General features: G+C 47.8%; 1 protein-coding gene across 14 annotated transcripts in view; it reads right to left on the bottom strand.

Moving 5' to 3' along the window:
- ODF2L (outer dense fiber of sperm tails 2 like) overlaps nt 1–13651 on the bottom strand; it is a 362023-nt gene that overhangs the window by 183586 nt on the left and 164786 nt on the right. For all 14 annotated transcript variants that reach the window (XM_078645461.1, XM_078645469.1, XM_078645363.1 and 11 more), the window contains one exon: nt 6186–6295. In XM_078645461.1, coding sequence (XP_078501587.1) covers nt 6186–6295 — 110 coding nt within the window. The remainder of the gene's footprint in view (nt 1–6185; nt 6296–13651) is intronic.

The following is a 13651-nucleotide window of genomic DNA, read 5'->3' as shown; positions in this document are numbered from 1 at the left end:
AAGGTCTGTCCATATAAAGCACTGCTTCCGCTATAAATCTACCATGGCCAATAGAATTGATGAACTTGCCCGACTCAACTTGAATTAAAAAAAAGAAAAAAGATGTGCCCCAGGTTAAGACATCTTAACACAGATAAAGACAAAATCAAAAAATAGCTAACAAATAATTTAATAGCATTTAAATATTTTTAAAGCTTAAGTGAGTCAATTCAAATCTATTCAAATCCGAAATGTCAACCAACAATTGCTCTACAAACATATTCACTTGATCAATTCATCTAAAAATTCTTCCATCAATTAAACCTCTTTTATCCCATTTACAAATTGTCCAGAAGATGCAGATTTCATCAATGATTAAATGGCCAGATTAAACAGATTAAATCGACCACAGGATCACTCATTAACTCCTTCCATGCTAGTGATGGAACGACTCCGTCACGAGCCACGGGCGCGCTGTGCTTATGACGGAGTGGTTCTGTCATGCCGCGGCCGCTCCACCCACGCAGCACCGATTCCCCGCCTGTGCGGGCGAATTAGTGAGTGGGTGAAGCCGTGACGGAACCACTCCGTCATAAGCACAGCACGCCCATGGCTCGTGGCGGAGTGGTTCCGTCACAAGCATGGCGGCGCCGCGCGACCCCCCTCCCCCACAAGCGCCGTGGCGGAATTACCGCCGTGGCCAAGGGGTTGGGTTAAAGAAAAATAGTTGTTACCATGTGTCTAAAAAGGTCACTCAAACTGAATTCAAACAGGTCATCTATTCCACAGACCTCCTTGGTAAACAAAGATAGCCAACGTGACAATTCTTTTGAAAAAACACTTTTGGTTATATCTAATAAATAGCTACAAGGCACAAATCTTACTACCAGAATGCCTGAAAAAGATCAAAATAGAAACCTTACTCAACAGCAGACATGATGATGTCCCGACACCCATGCAACTTCAAGTCATATATCTACCAATCCTAGCCAAAGTAATCGACCAATCGTAACCAAAATAATTAAAAAACTAACTGTAGAGATAATCTTCTGGCAGATTACTGATCATGATTCAGGCAGAACACAACACAACACAGCACAGCACCATTGCTGCACATCAGCCTGCCTCAAGAAAATCATTCAAGATCAGAGGTCACAGCACCTCCTTGCCCCCTTCAGCCTTAAGCTTCAAAAAACAGTCAACTCTGATAATCTCTTTTCCACCATACAAACCAGCCACGTTCCTCCAAATTCATCTGAATATTCTGAAAAACACTGCTTTCAAACCCAATTGCCTGGGTTTCACGATTGATGATCAACAGCCTAAACTCACATGACAAAAAGAAGTGAAAAAAGCTACGTAACATTTCTTGAAAACCTAAATCCCCCCTGATTTCTGATTCACTTTAGAGAAATGTGGTCCAAACACTGATACAGTGTAGGATTGACTATGTATCCTTCCTCATTGCAGGCATCCCCAAAGACAGGTACAATCATCTAAATTCTGTCCCGATCCTTGCTGCTCTACGGACTAGAATGTGGGACAATATAACTTCAAAGCAATAAACTCCGTCTGACAATAAAAGCTCCAAAGATTTCAATCTGAGATATAAACATGCAGACATTTTTTTTAAATCCAAGCACAAAAGACAGAGCATAGTTCTTGCCAAACTATCATGCACTAGCACATGTTAAAAATACGAAGAGAAAAATTCAAGATTCAGCGGGATGGATTCATACCATAGGAACAACCATGGCGGAGGTCTTTGAGGAGTACTATGAGCAAATATACTCTACCGGGACTACCAGATCTAGACAAGACTGTACTGAACTCTTGAATGACATCCCCCTCCGAACCCTCTCCCTAGAGGACAGGAAATAATTTGAACAGGACTTGACAACTGATGAGATAACCTAATGGCCTACCTGTAGAGCTTTTCAAATGTGTAGAGGATAAATTGAAGCCATAAATGCTAAATCGGTTTCTCTCGACTAAATAAACTGGTGCCTCACCAGAGGATTTACGAATGGCCACCATTGTGATCCTACCCAAGAAAAATAAGCTGCTTACAGTCGGCAATTTAGAAGTTAATGTTCTGGCCAAAGCCCTGGCCAATAGATTAGTAAAGGTACTCACCACAGTTGTTCACCAGGATCAATCTAGGTTTATGCCACACAGGGGTACCAGATTAAACTTGTGACACCTCTACAGGCTTCTCTGTACAACGGCGACCCCTCAGGCAGGGGATGCTGTTCTGCTCATTAGATGCACAAATGGCTTTAATTGCATGGAGTGGTCATACCTATTTGCTGCCCTGTCCAGACTTGGATCTGTTCCCAGGTTTTGCTCCTGGATCAAACTCTTATATCATGGCCCATGGCAAGTCTGGGTTGCCCACTTTCTAATATAGTACAATTTTTGCCCTAATACACTTCATAGGGGAACAAGTCTGGGTTGCCCACTTTCTCTGATGATTTTCGCCCTGGCTCTGGAGCCACTAGCGCCTTGGAAATTGCACGTCGCTCTATTATGGGGATCTGGGGAAGCGGTGACTGGGAAGGCGGACTCTACCTCTATGCCGATGACATTCTGTTGTATGTAACCACCCCTTTCCATACATAGAATTCTTCATATTTGAGAGTTACTCCAGTTATCAGACTAACTGGGACAAGTCTCTAATTTTTTTCCTGGTGTGGGGATGACCAGCATTGACGCCCGGGTGCAGGGCGCCTGTGATAACCCGGGGATTCCAATATTTCGGTATATATGCGACCAAGGACACTGCATACTTTATTGAGAGGAACCTAATGTCTCAGTTGAAGCATTTTAGGGAAAATGCAACTCATTGCCGGGCACTTTCGGTATCCCTCATGGGGAGGTCAGCGCTCTTCAAAATGACCCTTCCCTGCATGGTGTACACCCTGCAAAATACCCCCTACAGGGTGTCTCCCAACTTCTTTCTTAAGGTGAATAGTGAAGTACACAAACTACTGTGGAATGGGGACAGTTCCCAGATCGCTCTAGGTAAGCTTCAACGAGGAGTGTATGGGGAGCTGGTGATTCCAGACATTCAAGTGTATTACTGGGCAGCACAACTGACCACAGTGATCAAGTGGGTATTTGGGGGCATGGAGGATCCAGCTTACCGAGCGGATCTGGGTTGCAATGGGTGACAGAGGTTCCCTATTTGTCTTGTATAACAAACAACAAGCAAGACTATTGTCACCTGACACTCAGGTGGTGGTTAGGGCATGGAGAGAGGGTACAAAACATTTGGGCTGAGCGGGCAAACTGACAAATAGGACAGTGATCTCCTGCGGGAAGTTGGGATGTTGCAAGGCTTCCGTAAATGGGGACAGATAGGTATTGAGCATTACTGGGATATTTGGAGAGTGGACAAATGATTGCCCTTCGTGGAGTTGCAGGAGGAATATGAAATAGGGGATACAGAACAGTTTAAATACCTGCTGATAGGACCTGTGATGCGATGGCGTGTGCCAAACGGAGAACAACTGCCAGAATCTTCTCCATTAGAGGACCGACATTGATAAGATCCAATGCAAGTGAGAGCAATCTCATTAATCTATAAGAAAATAATTAACAACTTTCCTGACCCACTGTGGTCATTGTGAGAAGCATGGGAGTGAGACATCGGGTTATTGAGGAGGTTAACTGGGCAGAGGCAATCTAGAACCCTAGGGAAATAGCTATAAGGGCTCACTTCCGTATGATTCAACTGTGGGTATTGTACAAATTTTATTACTCTAGGTCTTTATTACATCGTCTTGGCCGGTGCAAGACGACCCTTTGTGTCAGGGGTTGTGACATGGTGGGCTCCTTTTTTCACATTCAAAGTTACTGGGAGGAAGTGGTACAGGTTATGGCTAAAGTCATCGGAGTTACAATCTTGTTAGAGGCCAGATGGTTAAAATTACGTATAATAGAGGAGGAAACCTGGCCCAGACAATCCGCAATTTGGCTATGGTTAGCTATGGAGGGGGCCAAAAGAAATATTGCAAAGGCATGGCGAGCGAGTAAACCTCCAAGTGACAGGTGTGCGAGGACTACTTTGAATGGTGCCTACAGGCGGAGCGGGTGGTCTATCATAGCAAGGGCTTCCCTCTGAAATTTGATAAATTGTGGGGCAAATGGAGCTCGTATAGAGATACACGAGGGCCTAGTAAGGGCTGTAGGAGGAGAAGAGGTGGGTGTCGACAGTTATTCAGATGTTTCACGACAATGCACTCAATATGTAATGCATAATGCTTCTATGAACAATGCCCAGATTATTGTAACCATGATGGTGACAACAAGAAACCCTACTATATTGAAATGCGAATTAGATTTAAGCAGTTTATTCGAAGTGTACTGAGAAATGGTTAAATAAAAAGATTTTTTTTCTTTTTTTTTTAAACACGAAGAGAAGAAAAGTGGTATTACTAAAGGGCAGATAGGTATGGGTAAAAATGAACTCCACTGACTGTTGAAAGAAACTGTTTGGTGGGCATTATATTTAAAAACATAACATGTTGCTTGATAATTTTATTGCAGGATTCCCGGCTTGACATGGAAGAAAATTAACGCATGTGCATCTATCAAAGTTCAATACTGGAGAACTACATTTATAAATAAAGCATATGTCTCCAGCATTTTAAAGTTGTATAATATCTGAACACATAAAGCACATAACACCTGGGAAATAAGTGGAGAGCAGATTCCGCAAAGATATCTGAAGACGTTTTGCAAAGACTTCATCCTGGAGGTCTTGTAGACTTTTGCCAACAGCGTTTTATCCATAAAGCAGAGCGCTGTGGCCTTTCTTAATATCAAAAGGGTAATTAACCACTAATGTAACTGCTAGCTTTCTTTCTCATATGAGAATTTAACCCATCTCACTGTCCATTTTGCAATAGCCTGTCAGTGTTTAGCTTGACAATGGGAAACAAACAGCTGTGTAGCAGACTTTAAGGACCATGCCATATCATTTCTATACATCAAAGCATTCTACATTTCAAAATAGTAAAACTCTGTCTGATTCAAATGGAATTCAATGACCCTCTTCGGTTTAAACCTCAGGTGCAGCGATGCATCACAACGTCTTGGGTAATGACTCAGAAGGACAGAGACTTCACTCCAAAAATTTGCAAACTCGTTGTACACTCCTGGGTACACGTAAATGTTATGTTGAAGTAATAGAAAAGTTACCGGCAATAAATAATGCAGCTAACAAAACGGCTATTGATCTATAACTGAAGTACGTTGGAGAAAATTCTGCGGAGGGAAAGAACATGAATGGAAATCTCGACAGGCATGATCACTGTTGTCATGTGGAAATATTTGTAAATGTGATCTTCAAGATAGGAAATATTAGAATCCCTTGAACCATGAAACAGCCACTTGGTAAGAGGCAATGTAAATACCTGGGCAAGAAAATCTTAGGCAAAGCAACTTAGCTTGATGTTTTATTTAGAAGTGAGACACATAGCACATCTCCTGTAGTGTGCTGGCCAGTGGAATATCTTAATAATGGAGGGCAAAATAATCATCAATATAAAGACAGGTATGTAGGGAGGGCAGATGATTCTGCCAGAGAACAAAGTAGTGAAATAGAGGACTAGCTTTATTCTTCTTTGTTTTGTAATCTTTCCCTGCAAAAGTAATTGGTGGAAAATGGTCAATATTCTCCTAAACCAAGCTGAATAATAAAAAAAGTCATTCGTCCGATGGTGATGTGCCATATAAAAACACAATATAAGGACTTCTGCTTTCTACTGCATAACTATGTGCTCATTTTAGTGACCATCTGTAATAAATAATGTGCAAGACTTTGAGAGGGTGAGCGAAACCAATTTGGAGCACCAAATTCTCTAGCTTGACTCTCTGCAGGGTGTCCACATCATGTTCTTTGAGTTGTTTAGTTGAGGCAGACCAAAATTCTTTAAAAGGATAGCATTTCCAATCAGTCTAGGTGTATATCTTTATTATGATATGCATACAACGAACATTTTACACTATGGGAGAGGACCTCATTTTCCAAACATTAATTGACGATCCTTGGACCCATTGGTGGCTCATAGTATTAATAAATAGGATCGCTTCCTTTAATACCTGAGCCCACTTTCAATCACACCAGCAAAGGGAAATGTATTCAAACAATTCAGGTAACCATTCTTGTTCACTATTTAGAAGACAGGATCTTTCCTTACTGTGTCAATGATTCAATATTCACTTGCAATTCTGTTCTTTCTTCAACAACCATCTCATGATGACTTTTCCAGATGTTAGTTGATGAAGCAAATTCATGTAACTCAATGTCCTGAAGGATTAAAAAAATATAAACTGAATATCATTATTGTAAGCAAAAATATATGGATACTTCAGAAATAAAATTGTCCTTATAAATTGCACAGAACTGTTTATTAATACATCTTGTTCACATGGCATGCATTCACATGTTAAAATACAGAAGAATGAACCTTGTTTTTATAAAAGACCCACATTCCACAGACTTTGCTTATGCAAAGAGCTGTATATAAAGAGGTGTTACTATTCCCCGCTCCAACAGTAGATATGTAATATTCCAGAGTACAGCTTGAATTATGCAAATAAGCAGTTTTCACAAAATCACCCAACCCACATTTATATCTATCATACCTGAATTTTGAGTGGGAAATGTGTCTTTTCCAAGGGTTTTTCCTAAACACAAAAACCCTTCTTTTGCTCCATAAAGGTGCAGCACCGTTGAAACAAATTGGATAGTCTTTGCAGTTGGCTGCAAAAATCTGTTTTATTGGCCACAAACGTGAACTAAAATAATTGGACTTGTAGGTAAAAAACAGGACACAAGTTACTTACCTGTACCAACAGTTTTGCATGGTGGGACTGTTCAAATGTTTAAATCCATTATGTAATTATTTGCTCCAATGAAACATGGCTGGCCTACGAACTACGTCATCGGCCTGACAGGGCCTAGCAAGAGGTACGCAAAAGCCTACCCGCTGCACTGAATGTCCCATAACCGGAGCTGGCCTCCGCACCACATATTGAGCAGCTGAGTGTGGCTTACTGCCACGGATTCCCTGTGTCGACCGCACTCCGGGTCAAGGGATCACAAGAGTGTAAATCCTGACCTGGAACGACCCCCCCAATCCCCCTAAGACCGGCACAACAACCTGCGGTCTGCAGCGACGTCAGTGGGAAGAAGCAGATTCGGGGATTCGGAACCCGGTGGGAAAATCGGACTGCCCAGGAGAACTGTCCGGGAGCTCGCTGGTACCGGAACATGCAACCCTCCCTCCCCGCAGCCCCGATAAAGGTAGGCGCTTAAAGGATACACTCACGAACCCAGGGGAGTCCCGGAGCGGACCTGGGAGTAGTGTGGGACCAGGAGAGGTGCGGAGGGCGGAGACCCCCTCCGGAGGCTGCCAGAAGAGAGCCGAAATGCCGCGAGGAGAGGTCTGACCCTTTAACAGAAGAGCAGCTGTTAGAACTGGGATTTCTGGTAGGCTAAGGCTGACGCCAAAGCCAGGCAGAAACCACCATTCTAGTCAGGGCAAGGGAGTCACACGCCAAGATAACCCCTGCTCACCCCCTTGATAGCTTGGCACGAGCAGACAGGCTTATCCCAGAGTCAATGTGCAAAGCATTTGCGCACGCACACAACAGCAACAACATCCTAGACACACCACAAAAGGAACTCCACACAAGGTTATATAAAAATAACTTCTGTATTGTCAAAACACATCAGATAGACATCACACATGTACATTGTGCCAACTGGCACGGGCAATATTCACAAGGGATTATTTACAGGACAGGGACACATGGGCCACTGTCAGAATGAGCACTTAGCAGAAATAGAAATACTGTTAGAAATAGCACTTTGTAGATCATAGAATAATAATCACTTTAGCACACAACCAGTAATCACTGGTAACAGGTAAGTACCACTTACGCAACCCTAACCACCTTAGGAGAATACTACGCAGAGAACCAGGACCTCACTAGGACCACCTGCACTTGAAAGAACAACCACCTAAGTAACACAATACAATTAGGGGTATAAGCAAGAACACATTACACATGATGCATCACAACATTCAGAGGTGTAGGGAAGGAAAACACATGATGCATAAAAACACATTCAGAGGTGTAAGGAAAGAAAACATATGATGCACATATGATGCCTAAAACATTCAGAGGAGTAGGGAAGGAAAACACATGATGCATAAAACACATTCAAAGGTGTCAGAACAAGGAAGACACATGATGCATAAAAACATTCAGAGGTGCCAGAACACCACTCAATAGCGCAAAAACACATGATGCCTAAAAACATTCAGAGGTGCAGGAAAAACCACACAATTGCGCAAAACTACATGAGCCACCACCTGTGGCAGTCCCTAGGCAACTGGCCTTGTTGGGGCTAGGACGCCCTGTGTCCCAATGTCACGGGCCTAAACGTGGCAGCTGCCCACAAATTGCTGGGCAGCTGAGGACAATAAATGGTGATGGATCAAGCCCTGATCTTTTGACTGGGTAGGAGTGTTCTGCTTAATTCAGATACTCCGTCCATCACCACCCCCTTTTGAATCGTTGAGGACAATCCCAAGCGCCTAAATGGTGCAGCTGCCCACTAATTGCTGGGCAGCTGGGAATCAAAACTGCGACAGGGTCCTCACTGACCCTAGAACAGAACTGCGCCAACTGTTGGAGCCTCACAGGCTCTGAAACTCTGCGCACGTTGGAGCCACACAGGCTCTGACACAAGATATGCCCCCATCTGTTGGAGTCCCCCCTCTGGGGACTCGTGATCAAAAGAAATGCCCCGTAAATACTGTGGAGCGTTGTGAGGGACATGGGCATTTTAAATAAAGTGTGCCCCAGTCAGAGCCACACAGGCTCTCTAAACAAGTACCAAGTGCCCCCATAGGCTGGAGCGGCCCGCTGCCATCGGGGCCGCTCTGAAGATGGGCGCCGCACAGGTATGGGCACAGGGGGAGGGGGCGGGCACCGACAACCTGCCCCGACACCACCCTCCCCTAAATAACAAAGCGTGGGCCCCTCTAGGCCCAAGCAACCATCCTCCTCGTGGGAGCAGCCCACTGACACACGGGGCCGCTCTGACACAGTGCCTCCACCGGCACCACAAAAATCCATCTGCTCCCTCGCGGAGCAGCAACAGAACTGCCCCCGCATCACCCGGCCCAGCCCCGACTCACCGGACCTCGGCGGCGCTTCTCTGGGCAGGCGGCGCGGGACTTCTCTGCCGGGGCTCCCTCCAAGACACGGGAAACACGCAACACCTCTCCTCTTCTCTTCTCTTCCGGCGGGCGCTTCAGGCGAGCAACGCGGAGGGGCAGGCACCGGCATTGTGCCTCCCGCCCCCCTCCGCAAGACGACAGGCTGCACGTCTTCTCCCGGGGTTCCCTCCAGCACATGGGAGCCCCGACGACCAGCCGCCATGCTCCTCTTCTTTTCCCGGGGCTCCCTCACAGCTCACAGGGACCCGGGCGGCCATTCCACGGCCAGCTGCTTCTCTCTCCGGCCGCGGGCGGGCGGGACTTCCTGCCGGATTGCAGGCCCCGCCCCCCCGTCCCGGCCAAAAGCTGCCTGACTTCCGGTTTCTGCGGCGCGGTGGCCGCGGCAGTGATACAAAGGGGCACAGCGAGGGGTGAGCACCCTCGGTTGCAAAAATAAAAGTAGAAACGGGGTGAGCACCCGTTAGGCAATTAAATAAATGGGGTGGCACCCATCAATAAAAATAATTAAATATGCAGGGCATAACGCAGGGTAGGCTCCTGCGAAGGCACAAAGAGGAGAATCCCCAGCACATGATGCAGCCCAGGGCTGCAGGGCAGAAACAAAGGCTCCTTTAGGGGAAACAAACACCTACTAGGTTCTGGGGCACAGCAACCATACAGCCCCACAGGAAAGTCTCCCAGAGCAAGGAGAAAGTCCCCCAGCCATCCTCAGGCCAGGCAGAAGGGTCCAAAAGAAGTCCTCCAGCAATCCAGGGGCTGGGCAGGGCCCAGGGAGGCAAGCCTTCCTTTGGGCCCAAGCAGCAGCACGCCCCTGGCAGGATTCAAGTCAGAAACAAGAAAATTTTGTAAGGGGACACAGCCCCTTTTTATACCATAAAATCCTTTGTCTATCAGGGTGCAGGCAGTGTGAGAACCAGCTACAACTGGTTATAGGGAACTCCTTTCAGTGTGAGGGGCAGAGGCGACTGCCGCCCAGCAGGAGGTGGAGCCAGCATTGTGGCAGGCAAGCACAGCCCTATTCACTCCCAGGTGCCATCTCCTTTCACCACTCTGGTTGCAGATGCAGTCATTCAACCAAGGGCTGACTCAGACAACCTCCTGGGGGCTCCCCAGCCCCTGTCACCCTCAAACCAGACAGTCAATCCACAAGCAGGCCCAGACACACTCCTGGAGCCAAGCTCCAGCCAATCACGTGCCAGCAGACTCACTACACACGCACACCCATGTCTAGAAGTGGCACTTGCACACTAGACACATTAATGCCACATACATCATTACGCAGCATTCAATCTCACGAGTTCGCACATACCAAACTCGACCCTGCACTCCCCACACATCAGGAACCACCATGGTCACACATATTCCCCATGCATTCCTATGGGAGGGCAGATCACTCATCACACATACACAGAGAGCTCACGCACTTTACACTGTACCACAGTGAAAACGTGCGCACAGGCCTAAAATCACCAACACCAGGTTCCAGAAACAGGCTAGGAAAAAGCAAAAAGTTTTGGGGTGAACCTGCCAAAAAGGCCCAGGTCCAACAGCAGCCAACAAGGCGAAGTAGTCTCGGCGGGGGAGGAATCGGTAGCGACCGACCGCCGTCATGCACCAATGCACTGGGGACGCCTGCCTTCAAAATGGCCGCCACCCCGCAACAGTCCAAGCAAACTCGGTGCCCTCTCGTGCCTGAAACCAGCAATAGATCACCAAAAGCTGGCCGACCTGGAGCACGACCCCAGAGGCGGGCGCTAAGAACATCAGGACCAAGGAAGCCTTATCGGAGGTTAAGCCCCAACTCCATCCTTTGTTAAGGGGCCGCCTGACCCCAAAATGGCCACCAATTCAGACTAAATAGCAGAAACTAAGGACGCACTCATTCACGATCTCCTATACATCCGGAGAGGATTAGAGTCTCACTGCCTGCATGTCCCAAGCAAGCTAACACAACCCCAGACAGAAGCGACGCGCCTCCGGCGGCTCAGCTCTTAAGGCCTCACGTCAAAAGAAATCCACCCAAGCTGGACAACAGCAAAGAGGGCGTCTTCAGCACGATTACTCCTGAGGACGCAGAGCCCTCAACCCACATTACTGCACAGGGGCCACCTGACCCCAAAATGGCCGCCCATTTGTTGAAATCACAGATTACATTGATCTGCTGGTGCCTGGCATATAGTTTTGCTGGCACCAAACAGCCCACTCACCTAGAGGGGAACATAGCACCACCGCCTGTGCCCCCCCATCAGGATTATACACCCTCCTGGCAGGTGGTTGGTATCCCCGCCGTTGGTCCTATATAGCAGGCCACACCCTAGATTGAATCCCACCGAACGTGCCGCTAGGAAGGAACAGCCTATTTGAGGACCTAGACTGGAAGGACTGCCCAAGGCCTGAAAGAACCGCAGAGAGCAGACTCATCTCGACCCAGCAACAGCAGGGTAGCAGGAAACCTCATCACGCGGTACACCCCAAAGGGGTGAGACCGGGGACACACCAAAGTAGGATTATCCGCGGGAAGCACTGCCCTAGACCGGGATTACCCTCAGAGAGCAGGCCTACCTCGACCAAGCAACTCAGGTGAGCGGGACCCTCATCACGCGGTGCTCCCCGTAGAGATGAGATCGGGGGCACTGCACAGCAGTAGGAATAATCTCCTCTTGAGAGCCATCACCTTTAACTACACTTCCTTGCACTGCATCTAGCAGCTCCCCCCCCGCACATTCGAAAGGCTCACCTCCCCCTGCAGCCTTGCCAAGATGCCACCAGCCATGCATGCAGATAAATACCTATGCCTATGTCCGAACTACCTAATTTCCCACGGTCAAAACGCCTTCGCTATATCTTGCCCCCACAGACTCTCTGTTAAAGCAAAAAAACTCCTTAAACTCAGAGTTATCAGACAACTCCCCGAAACACTAATCGTTGACACGTACCACTGCCCATCTAGAGGGCAGCTGAAAATCGACTTCATCTTTAACACCGACAGACCCGACCACTGGGTCAACAGCCTTAACGCACACCTCCTAGTCTCCAAAACCACCATCACAGTTCACAGCCATATATTAACTATCTCCCTACAAAAACACCATACCCTTACCGGCTTCATTTCCACAACCATTTTCGAGAATGGCACCATCCTGATACAGGCAAAAAATGAGAACCTCGAGTTCTTTGACTCCCTTTTCCTCACGCTAAAGAGGACCACATCCCTCATCCTCCCACGTGTGCGGAACTCCCAACCGGGTAAACTCCAACCCCCAGCAACTCACAGGACCCCGCTTGAGCCCCCTCCCTGAGCCTCTCCCCATCCCCATTCACAATGGCCCCATGGCCAGCCCCCTCATACTCCCACAGCGCAGCCATTCACCCAGCTAGAGAGAGTTCCAACAGCCGCCCAACCCCACCCCCCCAGTAATCATAGTCAGCACACCAAAGTAGAGCCCCATTCACAGACCCAGCTAGAGAGACCTCCAACAGCCGCCCAACTCCACACCCCCAGCAATCATAGGCAGATAACCAGAGTAGAGCCCCATTCACATTCCCACTCACAATGGCTCCATGGCCCTCCCCCCAAATCTCCCACAGCGCAGCCTATCACCCAACTAAAAATAGCTATTCCACTTCCCCTGAACCCTACTAGAAATAACGTTACGTGCTGCTCTCTCTCCCACATCCTTCAAGACGGGTCCGCACACTCCTACCCAACGCAGAACACCACCCTTCCTTCCCCTCCCACCTACACTAAGAACCAGACGCATCGCGCCAGCCTTCGTGAAGCTCAGCCGGAAACCACAGAGTTAATTCCCCAACCTCCTTTGATCCATATCAGAAACATCGCTACTAGCGCACACTCACCCCCAACACAGAGCACCCTCCACCTTCCTCCTCCCACTCACACAATCAACATGTCGCACCGCCTCACCCTTCTGGAAGCTCAGCTCGAAACACTAGTCCGAGGCCTGAATGAAACCCTATCCTCCCTAGCCAAAATTGGTGTGTCCACCAAACAGCCCGATGACCCCCCTACCCCCGCCCTTCCCAGATTGCCCAAATCACCTCCCCACAACCTGACCCCCGATACCCCCAGATCGAGTCCGCCAGTCACTAAACCAGAATCAGAAAAGCGAGTAGACAGACCGAGAAGAGGGAAACTCTCCCTTCCCCCCAGGAAGCGATCACACTCGCCTCATCTTATGACCACCCAGCGAACCCTGACCACATCTCCGCACAACCTTCACAGAGAGCGACCCCACCTGCCCTAACACAGGACCCCATGTTGATCTCCTCACCCAAGTCCTCGATTCAAGTAATTACAGGAGTGGCCAGGGAACATCCCCCCTGAGAATCCCCAGACCCCTGGCACATCTAACCTCCCTAACCAGAGCCCAACCCAGCAAGTCGAGGCT

This window comes from Lissotriton helveticus, chromosome 1_1 (genome assembly GCF_964261635.1).
Source record: "Lissotriton helveticus chromosome 1_1, aLisHel1.1, whole genome shotgun sequence".
NCBI classification, from domain to species: Eukaryota; Metazoa; Chordata; class Amphibia; order Caudata; family Salamandridae; genus Lissotriton; species Lissotriton helveticus.
The sequence above is the reverse complement of the archived record's forward strand: the minus strand, read 5'-3'. Positions and strand labels throughout refer to the sequence as shown.